This window comes from Alligator mississippiensis, chromosome 11, assembly GCF_030867095.1.
Source record: "Alligator mississippiensis isolate rAllMis1 chromosome 11, rAllMis1, whole genome shotgun sequence".
Taxonomy (NCBI): Eukaryota; Metazoa; Chordata; order Crocodylia; family Alligatoridae; genus Alligator; species Alligator mississippiensis.
In genome coordinates, this window is record NC_081834.1 from 12,646,668 (window position 1) to 12,661,407 (window position 14,740).

At 44.1% G+C, this 14,740-nt stretch overlaps 1 protein-coding gene across 10 annotated transcripts in view; it reads left to right on the plus strand.

Annotated features, from left to right (window-relative positions):
• The window catches only part of AKAP13 (A-kinase anchoring protein 13), a 321,421-nt gene that overhangs the window by 212,243 nt on the left and 94,438 nt on the right, over positions 1-14,740 (plus strand). The window contains exon 1 of one of the 10 annotated variants that reach the window (XM_059714588.1): positions 6,486-7,444. The exons of the other annotated variants lie outside the window; for them this stretch is intronic. Within the exon in view, the coding sequence (XP_059570571.1) occupies positions 7,364-7,444 (81 nt within the window). The 5' untranslated portion in view covers positions 6,486-7,363. Of the gene's footprint in view, positions 1-6,485; positions 7,445-14,740 lie in introns of those variants that run through there. 10 annotated transcript variants of the gene reach the window in all.

A 14,740-nucleotide genomic window follows, 5' to 3' on the forward strand; every position in this document is an offset into this window, starting at 1 on the left:
TTATTCTTTTTTTATTCTTTTTAAAATATGCAGTCCATGTTTCCATTTGTTGGACAGTGTTTCATTTCTCTCTAAGTCCTGTCACTATTCCAGACTTGTTTAATATACAGTTATGAGTTTGTTATGAGCTTGGACACAAGTTCTGCCTGCATGATGCTCGAGTGTTGTGTCTGACTTTACAAATGCAGTCCAGTGATATTATGCCAGAACGTTATGCGAGAGCCTAATCGTGTTGTTCTGAAGCCCTCAAATGAGTATCTCAAGGATTTAAACAAAGTTTGCTTACACAAATAGGGACTGCTCCTGGTTAGTAAGAGGTTGCAGGATCAGGCTTTGTTCTTCAGCTCTTCAGAGCAGCAGATTCAGTCAAATGAATTTAGGCAAAAAAGCATCTTGACGTCCACCTTGCTGGGGTCAGCTGACCCCAGCGGTCTTTCCTGCTCAACTGCAGGGGGGCTGGACCTGAAGATCTTGTAAGGTCCCTTCCAGCCCCTAACACAGAGGTGGGCAATTATTTCAGGCGGAGGGCTGCTTACAGAGTTTTGGCAAGCCATTGAGGGCTGCATGACAGACAGCCAGGGGCAGATGCATATTAATTTTCTATATTTTTTAGGGGTCCCGTGGGCTGGATCCAGCCCATGGGCTACATTTCGCCCACCCCTGCCCTAACATCTATGAATCTCTGAAATGTGGGGCCAGGAAAGAACTTTCCTCCAGGGCAGATGGACAGGACAGGATCTTGGGAGTTGTGTCCTGAATTGCTCTTTCCTAAAGAGTCATCCCAAGGTTTGCCATGCTGCCAGTTTCCTGTGATGGAAAGGCAGGGAGGGAGGGAGAACCCGCTGCTCCTTAGTCCTTCTCATTGCAACTTTCTGTGCTCTGCCTGACGGGGGACTTGGAAGCGCTGCCTGTCCAAGTTAATTACTTCGGTTCTTGCAGATATGCTTCGGCATTTACTCAGCTCCTCTGGTTTACGGGGACGTGTGTTTAAGTGGTGGAATAATGTGATTCCACAAGGTGGCGCACAGGCTTGTTCGGTCTCCCGGCTCCGTACGTTCCCCAGGAGGCAGCAGGAGAACAAACGCGCGGCTTTGCAGACTGTCTGACATCCCAAAGACGAGAAGGCGGAAGGGGATCAATTTGAAAACCCCTCTCTGGCTATAATCACAGTACGCAAAGGAGCAGTACGTTAGGCAAGATGTGGCATCCTTGAACAAACTGCCTTATCCATGCTGAGCGGTCGCTCTGATGTGGAGAGATTGCCTAGTCCTCGTCCAGATGCCTGGCCCGCAAAGTGTCTTCTCCAGCCTCCGTGCCTGGCCACACTCTCTGGGTATAGCAACCGTGAATGTCAGGCCGTGCTGGATGCAGATCACTTACTAATTCTGCAGTATTCTGGTGTAGATTTTCTTTTCCTTATTTAGTTTTAGGGGAAACTGTTTTGTTTGGTCTCCTGTTTCATGTTCAGTGCCAGGAACGTAAAGCAGAAATAGCAACCACACTTTTTAAATAAGGTTATCTTCTTTAAAAGCAGTTTAAAACGCAGATCTTTTTTTTTTCTTTCTGTGTCTGCCCGATGAATTAAATAATTCCTGCGTGTAGTGACCAAAATTGGGTTTTGATTTGATTAGAAGGAAACGGGTCTTTTCAAGTCTTTTATGCACTGCTCCATTAATTCATATCAGAGCCGCAGCTTCAAATGTTAATACGCTGCAGTATTTCTGTAGATTGCATCATTTTGTGTTTCATAACTCTATGGCAAATGTAATTTGAAACAGATAACAATAATGCTGTCTGTCTCAGACTAGCCATCATTTCCTTGTCATTAAGAGGTCTGCAAGTGGGTGGGAGGGGGAGGAGTTTATCTGGAAGGGTTACAGATCATATGATGCGGTCGAACATGATTTTTTTTTCTTTTTCCTTTTTTTATTTTATTTTTTTTGGGTACTTGACGTCTGCAGCACTGGCCTTTGGTTTGGCTATGAGCCGATTGGTTCGTTTCAAACTCCTCTCTGCATGGTATTGTTCAGCATTTCCAGATGTTTTCAATAAAGAGTCCAGAATTGTCATATCAGCAGCCAGTGGATGAAGCTGCTGAGGACTGCGTCTCCTCTCCATTTTGTAGCAACTCTTATGAAAGAAGAACAGAGAAAGAACATGATTTTATTTACTCTTTTTTTTTTTTTTCCTTTCTCTCTCCCTCTCTCTTCCACGGATAGGCCTGCAGAGCTGTATTCTTGAGGAGGCAAACGGAGTGCCTTGCCTGTATCTGTATATTTAAGTTTATGCTCTCGGGAAACTGCTCGGCTGTGTGTAAAATGAATTCCCCTAGGACACCAAATAAGTACAAACTCGATGCCACTGCTCTGTTGGACCAGACAGGAACTTGTTTTCTTCCTTCTCTTTTTTCCATCTGTGTGTAAAAGTGGGGGTGGGATGTCTGAACGATGCAGGAGATGATGTGGGAGGAGAGGGACAGTTCCCTAAATAGGGGGTGCCCATGGCAGGTCTATGTTTGTGTCTCAATGTTAGTCTGGAAGTAGAGAAAAACGAGATGCATGGGGATTTCAGCTGCATGTGGGGGTGGGGGTGTTCCAGGGGTTAGTCCAGCCCCCTCATCAAGGCAGGATTACCGCTGTCTAAACCATCCCAGTCAAGCATCTATCTAACCAGCTCTTGAAAACAAGGATGGAGATCCCACCGCCCCTCTGGGCGGCTTGTCGTAATGCTTAACCACCCTCCTCGTGAGAACCGCTGCCAGCACCTGAGAGCATGGCCAGTGGGTTTATATCTTGTTCTTTTCCTTGTTCTTGTTCTTTCCTTCAAGCTGGTGTAGGATATACCCTGTATATCCTAGTCTAGATTTCACCCCGGCTTAAAAATCACTCTTACTTCTTGGTAGTGTTGGAGTGTTGTTGTAGCCATGATGGTCCAGGAAATATTGAAGAGGAAACAATTTTTGCAGGCGATTTATCTTTTATTAAGCCAACTGTTATTTCTTGCTTTTAGAAAGGATGAATGGGCTGCTTCTAGCCTGTACTGTGGTTGGCGTTGCACCTTCAGAGATTGGTCAGGCACTCCTTTACTTCTGCTCATAGCCCACCACCCTAATTAGCACCGATTACCATCCTCTTCCCTCCCACAGCTGTCTCAGTGGGGAAGGAAGGGAGTCCAGCAGATGAAAGGTGAGGTGGTCTTGAGGGTACAGCGTTATTCTCTGAGTGAGCAGAGGATGTGTGTGCCTCAGTCTCTTGAGACTGTTGCTAGCAAATTTGGTCATAAAGAACAGTTGTGGAGTTTACCAGAAAACAAAGGAAAAAAAAAAAACCTCTCCAGACTCAGTTGCTCAAAACCCTGGTTTCAAGGAAACATTGCATCAGAGCATCATTGTATCACAAGGGTTTTCATAGCTTTTCTTACCCTGAATTAAGTTCAGAATTTTGTGCACACCTGTTGATACAGCGTTTGACTTGAAAATGGGATTTGAGTAGGGGTGCACCGATAAAGAATTTTTTGTCTGATACCGATAGCCAATTACTCACTTGGCATATCGGCCAATACTTATCCGATAACCAATTTACAGGAATGCAGCCGGGCAGCGTGGAGAGCAGCGTCTGGCAGGTAAATCGGCGGAGGGGAAGGGGCGGGGGCAGATCAAGACCCCCACAGTGAGGGAGGTTGTGGGGCTGGGGCTGGGGCAGGTCTGTGAATGGGACCCCAGGGCTGGAGCAGGGAGCAGGATGGAGCCACGGGAAGCTCATCCAGGAGATCAGCATCCCAGTGCTTAAAAATAGCAGCAGGGGCTCTTGAACTTAAAGCTCATCAAATGAGCTTTAGTTCAAGCACCGCCACCACAATTTTTAAGTGTCAGGATGCTTTTAACCAGAGCAGAGACAAGCAGGGTGAGGGCAGAGGTGTTGCCTGCTGGGCTGCCTGTTGTAGGCTCAGGGCTCTTCTCTCTGCTGCCTTTGCCATAGGAGCCACATGCTGGCCACGCCACATCCCCTGCCCATCTGGTAGCAGTGAGCTGTGCCTCCTGCAGCTGGACGGGCAGGGGACACAGCATGGCCAGCACATCGCTCCTGGGGCAAACGGATCAGGGTGACAAGCCCTAAGCCCACAGCAGGCATCCCGCCTCCGCCCTCGCTCTGCTCGGCTCTGCTCTGGTTAAATGTCCTGGCACTTAAAAATGGTGGCAGCAGTGCTCGAAGTAAAGTTTATTTGATGAGCTTTAGTTCAAGTGACCCCACCACCATTTTTAAGCATTGGGTTATTGATCTCCTGGACGAGCTTCCCGCAGCTCCGGCCCATTCCCCATCCCGGCCTTGGGGTTCCATTCATCCCCCTGCCCCAGACCCTGCCCCACTGCCTCCCTTGCTGTGGGAGCCTTGATTTGCCCCCCTCTCCACACCCCTTCCCTCCCCCACGCCCCTTCCCCTCCACAGACTTACCTGCAGGACACTGCTCTCCGCACTGCCCAGCTGCACTCCTGACCGATGCATGCAAGCAACTGCGTGCACGCACACGGCATCCAGGGGCCCTGGTCAGTAGGCATATTATATTTATTGGTACATTATCAGCTACACCGGCCAAAAAAAGCCAATAACTGATAATGTTAATTTTCCTTTTATCAGTGCCGATCTGATATAGCACCAATGTATCAGTGCACCTCCAGATTTGAGGACACCTTTTGCTGTATGTGGAGTGCTTGACTAATGTGATGTGCTCTCTTTGACTTCTGTGATTTCTCATCTCAATGAGCACATGATTAGTGGGATTCATCACTGCGTGAAAACTGGTGGCTTCAGAAAGTCCCCAGTTCCTGTGGTGTCACCGGCATATGTTCTCATACTGAAAGCAGAAGCTAGATCTTTTAGGCCAGTGGATAGTGCTGCGGGAGAGATTCGGGTATGAGGACGCGGTTGTGTTGTGGAGGTGTGGTGAGAGGGGGAAGAGTGGAATTGCTGCAAGCTGAAGAAATAAGGTAGGAGCTGAACATTTTCCAACCATACCCAGCTCTTGCATCTCCCAGCAGTGGGCCACTTATTTAGTGGCAGCCCCAGATAAGGATGCCAGTCTTCTCTGCTTGCTTGGTGAATTGAACTCTTTGCAGAGGGTGACTTAATGGCCATGGGATACCCAGCTCCTATTAAGTGGGGTTGAGCCATGCAAACTGGTGATTTATCTTGTGATAAACTCTCTCACCTAGAAATATTTTACAAACCAAGTGCCTCTGACAATCAGTTTACACCCCAACACAAAGCAGGCACTCTTGGGGCAGAAGCCAGGCAGACGACCAAGCCCTAGCAGACTAGAGGTAGTGCAGAGAAGGGCTTGAGCCCCAACATCTAGGGAGCAGAGCTTTCTTAAAATCCTCCTCACAGACAGCAGGCAGGACCTCTGTGTTTTAAAGAGCCCTCTGAAGACCCTCTTGCATTAGATTCACATGAAGCTCAATTTTTATCTATTTCGGAAGGATGCAGGGTTGAGTAATCTGCCAAGGTTTTGAGTTTGCGGTTAGGAGCAGTCTTATACAAGGAGACTCAGACCACTAAGCTGCTCCCTGAGGGGCTGCATGGAAAGCCTGAGCAATCTCTAGCTGTCCTCATTAGCGGAGTGAATCCATGTGCTGGGGACATGCCTCCTCCCTGGGTGTTGAACAGAACAGCAGTGAATTTGACATTGCCATTACACAAAATCCATATTCCTTCCTTTGTGACCGGGCTGAAGAACTCCCTTAATTCCCATCTTCCTGTCTAGCAACAGCTGCAAGCTCCAATGTATGTTGAACCAATGTGGGAAAAAAGAAACATTATCTCTTCCCCCCCACTCCCTTTTCTGCTCTCCTTTTTCTTCCTGCCCCGGTTTCTTTCTTTTTTAAGCTCAGAGTGAGCGAATGTCTAAAGCCAGGGAAGTATGGAAAGATTGCATCCCACGAGAGGTCAGGGTGGGGTGGAAGCCGAAGGGGGCTGCGAAGGGGCTGAATCAATTTGAAAACAGGAAACCGTGTGGTAGCATGCATTCGGGGCCCAGCTGATGTGAATGAGCCATTGAGAGGGGAAGAGAGACTCAGCTACGGACGCACATCGGAGACGCACAAACTTTGTTTAAAAGACACTGCCTTTGCGAGTGCAGCAAATAAGAAAGAATTGTATGGTTTGGGGTTTGGGGTTTTTTAAAACTTTTTTTAACAAGCTACCGAAGCTGCTTGCTTCTCCTCTGTGCCCTGCCGGCAGAGAGAGCGCTGAAAATGGCTGGTTTCCGTTTTTCACACGTTAAATCATAAGTTTCCATTCCCGCTTTGGGGAAGCTCTGTCCAAAGCTGTCTCTCTGGCTTTACCTGGGCTGGGGGAGGGGAGAAGGGTTGTCTTTCTCTCCTGGCTCCTTCCTTAAAAACGCACGCACCTTTACCCTTCATCTCTGTGGACTAACTAAACCTGCAGAGAGACAGCAGCTCGAGCTGTAATGAACCGGGGGGGGGGGGAGAAGGAAAGCCGGTGCTTTTCCCCCCCTCCCCACCATCACCCCCTCCAAAGAGATGAATCATGTTCCCACAACTGCAATTAAGTTTTCAAAGCTCAAAGAACGCTGGTGCAGCACTAAAAAGGCAAGTAATGACGTCTCAGTCCAAATCAGGAGGGAGTGGCTTTGTTTTATTGTTTTCTCCCCCTTTACCGTGTGCTGTTATTAGAAATTTAAACTTATTCAAAAAACGATACCTCCCGCCTGGGGAACTGTGGACTGACTTGAAAGGAGAGAAAGTGGCTTTGTTTTCTTTTACACCTTCGAACAGTGAAAGCAGCAGCTTATCAGGGGCAATTGTTGTCTTTGGATTTCGTGCTCGCACTCCTTTCTTTGGATTAGACAGATTGTGGTGGAGACTAGCCCTGATAGTTTCATCTCTCGGTGTGTTACTGAGTGCCAGTTGCAAACAGCTGGCTTTTGTTCTCTCTCTCCTTTCAAGAACTTTACTTTTGTATGTTTTTTCTGCTGTTAAAATTGGCTGGAAAACTTTTTATTCTCCAAATGCAGTGGTCATTCTGGTGACATTCTTAGTGCTTTTCTTTTTAAAAAAAAAATCATATATAAAATACCGTCTCTAAAAAGATCGGCTTTGACTATAAATGCCTGCATTGTCTGTCTAAGCAAGCCCGTGTTCCAAGAGGACTTTATCAACCAGTTGCAGCTCGGGATTTTCTTTTTCCTGTTACGAGAATTGGCCAGGCTGATGCGATTCAGAGACGCAGGGACTTCTCTGAGCACATACGTGAGAGATTTGGAGCGTGCGCCTTGACAACTTGATCCTGGAGTTAATGGTGGGCTCTGCTCCTCACGTTTTGCCTCAGTTTTTTTTCTGGACAAAATGTACGAGCGACACAAGAGACGGTACAGCCTGTGTGATATTTCCAAGGTGGGCAGGACGGTAGACGTCGTGTTGTTGAAGGTAGGGTCTTGTTTTTTTTAACTCTTACTCCTTTGTGCCGTTTCCTCGTCTTGAATCCATGAATGTACTCTCTCCTGTAAATGCACCCCCAGGACAGATAGGTTTATGGCGGGGCGGTTTTGGGGAGTTTTTGAAGGGGAGGGAGGAACAGGTGGGAAATGGTTATCAGACACTGTGCTGCATTGATTGTCTCTTGAGATTTGCTATCACTGTGACACAGGTTGAGAGGGTACAGGCACCTACTTTTATATATTCTTTTTTCAGATGTTCTCACTAGTCACTGCCCCTCGCCCTGCGTCTAAAATCACCAGATCTCTTCTTGAGCAAACTTCGCGCACTGATACGTGGGTTAAGTGGTTTGTCTGTTTTTTTCAGCTAAAGGAACATTTGTGTCTTCCTCACAGAAGGAAAAGTGCACGCTTCCCCTGGCCGACTCTATATTTGGTCCTAAAAAGACACAGCCGCTTTTTTTTTTTTTCTTCTTTGTCTGTGCTGAATGCTGCTGGTTGTGGAAGTTGCTTAAAGCCTTTGCATATTTGTTTCTATGGACGGGGTGTTTAGCTGGTTTGTTTGTTTGTTGCCTTCAGATGGGTGGAAGCAAGTGCTGGCAGTGCCTCTTGGCTAATTGTCTGAGTGCTGTCCTCCCTTGTCTAAAATTAGTAAGTGCTCCACCAAATGGCAAGGTGGCAGTCTGGGAATGTTCTCCATCACCATAACGGCTCTTTTTTGGAGCTTAAACAGTTTCCTGGCAGGATGGATGGAAAGCAGGAGGCAGCCAAAGTGGCTTCATAATATAGCCTGGCTTTGATATCTTAACTCCGGGAGGAAAATTGCCTTTTTTGAAATAGGAATGATGGGGTACTGCACAGTTTTGTGTCTAATTTTTTCAGTGTCACATTTAGTAGCTCCTAGCATCCTCTCTTCTGTGTTTTAGAGGGGAAAATGAAAAAAAATTGAAGCTTTGTGCATGATTATTTTGATTTAAGTAATACAGTGAATACTTATAGGCTGCCACCAAGTCACCCCTGAGCCTAGCCTGGAGAAGCACAGCCTATAAGTACATCAGGATCTGGGGGAATATTTGTTCACCAGGGTGCCCCAAGGGAAGACAAGGACCAACGGTCACAAACTACTGCAAGACCATTTTAGGCAGGACATAAGGAAAATCTTCACTGTCCGAGCCGCCAAGGCCTGGAATAGACTTCCTCCAGATGTGGTGCAAGCACCTACTCTGGACACTTTCAAGAAACATTTGGATGCCTATCTTGCTAGGATCATTTGACTCTAGCTGTCTTCCTGCCTCTTGGGCCGGGGGCTGGACCTGATGGTCTTACGAGATCCCTTCCAGCCCTAATGTCTATGAAATCTATGAAATTATTTTCTCATCAGTTTCCTAATCTGTTTCCCCTGCCTTAATCAACCTGGTGTTTGCCAACTCAAATGCATTTTGACACGGAGTTGCCAGTTTTTCATTCTACTTGGTGCATTCTTCCTTCCCTACCAGAGAAAAAGGAAACAAATAAAGAACAAAACTGGTGTTTTTTTGTTTTGTTTCTTCCCCTTTATTGCATTTTATTGGAGCATTTTCTAATACTGCCTTTAATGATGCCAATTACAATAGTAGACGTTGGAATTCAATCTCTAGACACTCTTCTGTGTCACAGACAAAATACTGTGCAGACGTATTGTATAACCTCTGCTAGTTGTGGTGTGGCGTGGTCCCTTCTGATAGTTTGGAAGAGCACTGGTACCCCCTGACAGCTCCAGCTGCTTACATAAAAAGCAGAATCGTCTTTGAAAGCAATATTGGCTGTCTGGGCTAACCTGGAATTTGCTGTAACTACTCAACTAGTATTTCTGAAGTCATCAATTCCTGTAACTTTAATTGTTGTTCAATAAAACTTAAAAATGTCAAACAAAATCTGATTTCATGTTGGTTTCCATCAGTGTTTTTCTAATCGGCTCTCAAACCCATGGGTGATGCTGTCTTTTCCCAGAGATGACTCAGTGCCCGTGTATATATATGTACATGCACACGTTGCTTCATGGAACATAAAAATTGGAGATAAATGCCAAGGATTTTTAGATGGGATGGTGCTAGTGACAGCTATAGCTAAAATATATTTCAGCTTTTATTTAGTTCCTTGTGGGTAAATCTGATTTAAGTAATACAATCCAATGAATAAATGAGATTCATCTTACAAATGTCCAAGACAGATCCATCACTTGTCTAAATTAGTGGCAAATAGTCTTTTGACATCACTGGAACTTGAATCAGGGCTTTAGGCATGGACATGCTTTTGTGCATTAAAATATTTTTAGAAGGAAGGAAAACCCACACAATCATCATTTGGGTTTGGGTGACGTACTATTTCAGTAGTAAAACGTCTCCCAAGAAAGATCAGATATTGATGGAGTTAGACGAGAAAAAACCAGCATGATGGGACCATGTTTGCTCTTTGCTCTGTGTGAAATCATGGTGAGGTAAATCCAAAAAAAAAAAGAGCCGCAAGCAAATGGTTTCTGAGCTGGTCTATGATTTGGTTCCCAAGTGACTTCTGATTCAAATTCTGGCAGAGGTGGGTAGATGTGTCCTTGGCTTTGCTTTTCACGTTGGTGGTCTCTATAGCAATGAGACGGGGAATGCAAACAGCTGGTAGGGGAAGACATTTCAGACAAGCTGTGAACCAAGTTCTCCTTTTATCTACAGTACGTTAATAGCTGATTGGTTGCAAGACTTTGAGTACCAGAGGGTTGATTTGCCATGCTTGTCGCTTTCTAAAGGATTAACTTTTGAGGCTGAAATTTTTGTTCCTTGGATTGAGCCAGAAACTTTATTTTGGAAAATTTGACTCTCCTTCCGGATTTGGAAGAGATTTTTGGTATTTCCCACTGAAAAATCGAAAAGCTTTTTCTTTTTCTTTTTTTTTTGTGGGAGTATCTTAAAAATTGCTACCATTTGAAATACAGTATGCAATGATTTCCCTTTCAATGGCTCCTGCAGCACCACAGAGAGATCATAAAACTGGTGCAACTGTACGAGAGGATTCTGTCACTAACAAGAGTTGGCACAGTGATTCTACATCCCCTTTCCGCCTGGATGTAAGGGTCGGGGGTGTCACAGTGGGTGTGGTTATAGTATCTCCACCTACCTACCAGAGCTCTTAAGTCTCTACGGGAGTCACACTGGGGATTTTCAGAGTATCTGTGCATTAGAACATTTTCCACGTGGTTCTTGTACTGTAACTGTCGCTGTTATGACAGGGTGTCTAACAAATCTGACTTTCTATGTATAGTAACTGGACTCCATGGAATGATTGCACCTTACAAATAGCCTTGAGGACTAGCATATGCTTTGCTAAATATTAAAATAACAAACATGAATGTTTGAAAATGCAGGACTCAGCATTCCTATTAGAAAATAATTTAAAATTGTTCACTGCCCATTTGCACACTTCTTGGTATCTTTGCACCTTCCTACTTGTGAACCTACTGGTTCCAGGTCAAGGTTCTGTCCACAGGATGCTGCAGAAGCCATTGAAATAACTTAATATTTGCCCTTTGTTTATTTCTTCACAAGCAAAGAAATGGAGGACCAGATGCATCTGCAACTAAGTTCCAGATGAAGGCTCCTATTGATTATCAGTGGAAGTTGAATCAGACCATCAGTTCACAGACTACATTTTCAGTCCCTGGTCCAGCCAAATTGCACTAATCCATGTCTGGGATAGCAAAGAAAAGGATGGTGTATGTCATGTTTCATGTAACTGGTGATTACATAAAGTAGTCACGTGGTAACATGCCTAGTTCCTTAAAACCAAGGCAGTCAGCACAATTTAGAGCAGCATGTACACTGCTGAAATATTCTGGGGTCTGTTGGGAGGAAAGCGTAAAGGTGTCTTTAACCTCCCTTTCCCAATTCCTTGTTGAAGTCAAGTTGAGCCAAGGTCTCTTTCTTAGTTAGCATGTGTGTGCACACCACACACACATGCATAGTATACACTGTTACATTATATGTAGTGTGTGTGTGTGTGTATACACACAATATATATACTATACACTATTGAATTTTTTATATATATATATATATATATATATATATATATATATATATATATATATATATATATATATATATATATAAAAATGTGTGTGTATGTGTATATATATAATTCAATTTATAAAATAATGTATATATTATGTAAAAATACAATAGTGTATAGTACAGTGTGTGTGTATACACACTGCATATAATGTAATGGTGTATAGCATGTGTGTGTATATGGTGTACACACACATGCTAACTAAGAGAGAGACATTGGCTCGCTCTCTCTATATCAGGGACAGGCAATTGTTTTGGGCGGAGGGCCGCTTACTGAGTTTTGGGAAGCCATTGAGGGTTGCATGACAAGCAGCTGGGGGCAGATAAATATTAATTTTCTAAAGTTTTAGGGGTCCTGCGGGCTGGATAGAATGGCCTGGCGGGCCGCATGTGGCCCGCAAGCCACATTTTGCCCACCCCTGCTCTGTATATTTTTTGTGTGTGTGTGTGTGTGTGTGTGTGTGTGTGTACGTACGCATGCTTGAGAGGCAAGGTCTCATTGTTACCATATATGTGTGTTTACATGCATATGCAATAGTGTATATATAGCACAGTATATTTTGTGTGAGTGTGGTGTGTACATGCATGCTAACAATGAGAGACATTTCAAACTTATGCATGTGTGCACACACGCTCTACTACTACTACTATATGCATTGTGTGTATAATATATGTAGATGTATATGCATGTTCTTTCTTTGTAGATTTCCTATTCCTGTTTCTTGGCACAAGTAAAAATATTTAAGTTGCTTCTGTTTGTTCCGTAAACATTCCCATCAAGTTCAAGATATGCCTTTTCCTTTGTGGGAAGAAACCTTTAGCTTTTGGAATCTCCTGACTTTTTTCTTTGTTTGATTGAGTGCCTTAATACTGAATTAACATCAACGCGGGGGTGGGGGGGGAGGTTATTGTTTGGGCTCCTTTCAGAGAGAGAAAGTACATTTAATAGGTCGCAGGTTTAGTTTGCTTTGAGTCTGTTTTGTTTGGTGGTAGTACAGGACGTTTTCAGACTCCCTATATGTTGTTCCAGTCACCTGGACTTCGAAGAGAAGGGCAAATAGACACATGGCAGATGTCTTGCTCGTACTTTGTGTGCTCGTGTGATTTTTTTTGTTTTGTTTTGTTTTTTTGGGTTTTTTTGAGCAGTGTTCCTGTCTCAGCTTAAGTCATGAAATGGTTCCCATTCAGAATATTTGCCAATTACTTTTTTAAGCCCGTATTAGAGTACTGCTGAAGGAACTTGCGTTCTGCTAATGGGGAAGGGACCTCACTGTGGCAAAGGATAGAGAATGTCCTTGGGACATTTATCAACTTCCCCATTCAGGAAATTGCCAGAGGGAATGCTGTAGTCTGGGAACTCCCTGGTGTTGTTAGACCACAAAGCAATAATTTATTCAGCTGTTGGAAAAGAGTCTCTTCCCTGTTGCCCCTTTAAACTACAGCTGTTCATAGTCCTTACTTTGTAGAACTGCATGCGTCATGAATAGTCCCAGGCTTGCAAGGCATAAAAATAAGCATGGATGCAGGGCTTTGTGGGTTTGGGATCATAGTCCTTTTGTGGATGATCTGGTGGTTGTACTCCTCAGAGGTGATGTCAAACCCTTGTCCTTTTGGCTTTGCAGGTTTTGCACTCAGGAATATGTGGGGAGAGGGGAAGCGACTGAAAAAGTTGGGCAAAAATTGTAAAGTAAAAGGATTTGATACTGTTTCTGTTACATTGGCAGCCAAGATACTTAATTCAGAGGTGCAATTTTATTCTCTTAGTTGACCTCCCACCCCAGCTGCAACGATTTCTGTCTAAGGAACAGAGATGAAAGTTGTGTTTCTGGATTTCCCTTTCCTGTAGGCCCGTTTTTGTTGCTGCGTGTGGAGGATCTTGAAAACCTAGGACAGTGTCTTAATTTTTTGCAAGGGATGGGAATCCATTCTTGTCAGCGCTTTACTTTATTTTCGGATGCAGAAATTACAAATGGCCCCTGTCATTACTCCACCCTAATTTTTAAATATTTACAGTATTTAAAATACTTTAAATTCATCAAGTCAAATGATAAAGGTATTTTTGTGAATGCTGCAAAGGCAGGACTAAAATTTTAATTTATGTTAAAGCTCATTGCAAGGTTTCTAAATATTTAAACACATCGGATAAAAACATATTTGAAATAAAGTAAGAAAGATACTTCGGTAACGTTTTCACTGTATGCTTGTTCCTTGTTAAATGGTTCAGTCCCTTTCCTAGTGCAGAGCAGTACCAAGTATGGTATGGTGGTAGTATATAAACAGAGTTTAAACAAATGGGTCATATATTTTTCTTTTAGTGAGATGGTGCCTTTGGACAATAGTATCCTGCTCAAGTTATATGGTATAGCTTCAATGATGAGGGGTTTTATAAAAGGAGAGAGAGATGGAAACTTTACTTGAAAATATAAGATCAAGTTCAAATAATACAAAAGGAAATCAAATCTCTGGAGATTTTTGAGGAAATTAAAGTTAAACTCCTCTTGTTTCCTTTCCTCCGGAGATGCTTCAGTTTGATTTATAGTTCTGCCAGAAAAGTTGACAATTGCAAGGTTTTGGGTTTTTTTTAAATAGTGGAAAGCTTCCTGATGTCAGTGAAAAGCGTGAAGTGGAAATCAGGCGCTTTCAGAACATTATAAAACTGAGACATTTTCCAATAGCCGGTCTCCTCTCTCAATTAAAAGTGTTAGAGGGGCTGCAGACATCCGATGCTGGTATCCTTTCCGGGCAGCTCCTTTGGGGGAATCGGCGGTGTGGTAAAGCAGGAGCGCTGGCTGTGCTGTCAGAGTACATGGTGTACCGCCAACGGTCCCGGTGTACCTTGCAGTGCTGCAGTGTAGTTTATCCTAGAGCCATCAGTATACTCGACTTCCCAACGATCATACTTTTCAATGCATGTGTCATGGCAGCTGCTGGTTGTAACCGCAGTCCGGATAACTCCCGGCTTGGAACAGTGGCCTTGGGGACCGCATTCAGATCTCCCACTGGCACAGTCCCAGATGAGACGGATAAATGTAAATCAGCAATGCAGTTGACCTTGGCTGTCTATTTAACACTCTGAACCAAGTGTTAATAGTGACCATTGTGGGAGGGTCTGATGCGACTGTGTTTAAACAGTTGGTGTTACAGAGTACAGGCTGGTCTATAAGGATGTTAGTAACTTTGCTTAGATTGGTAAG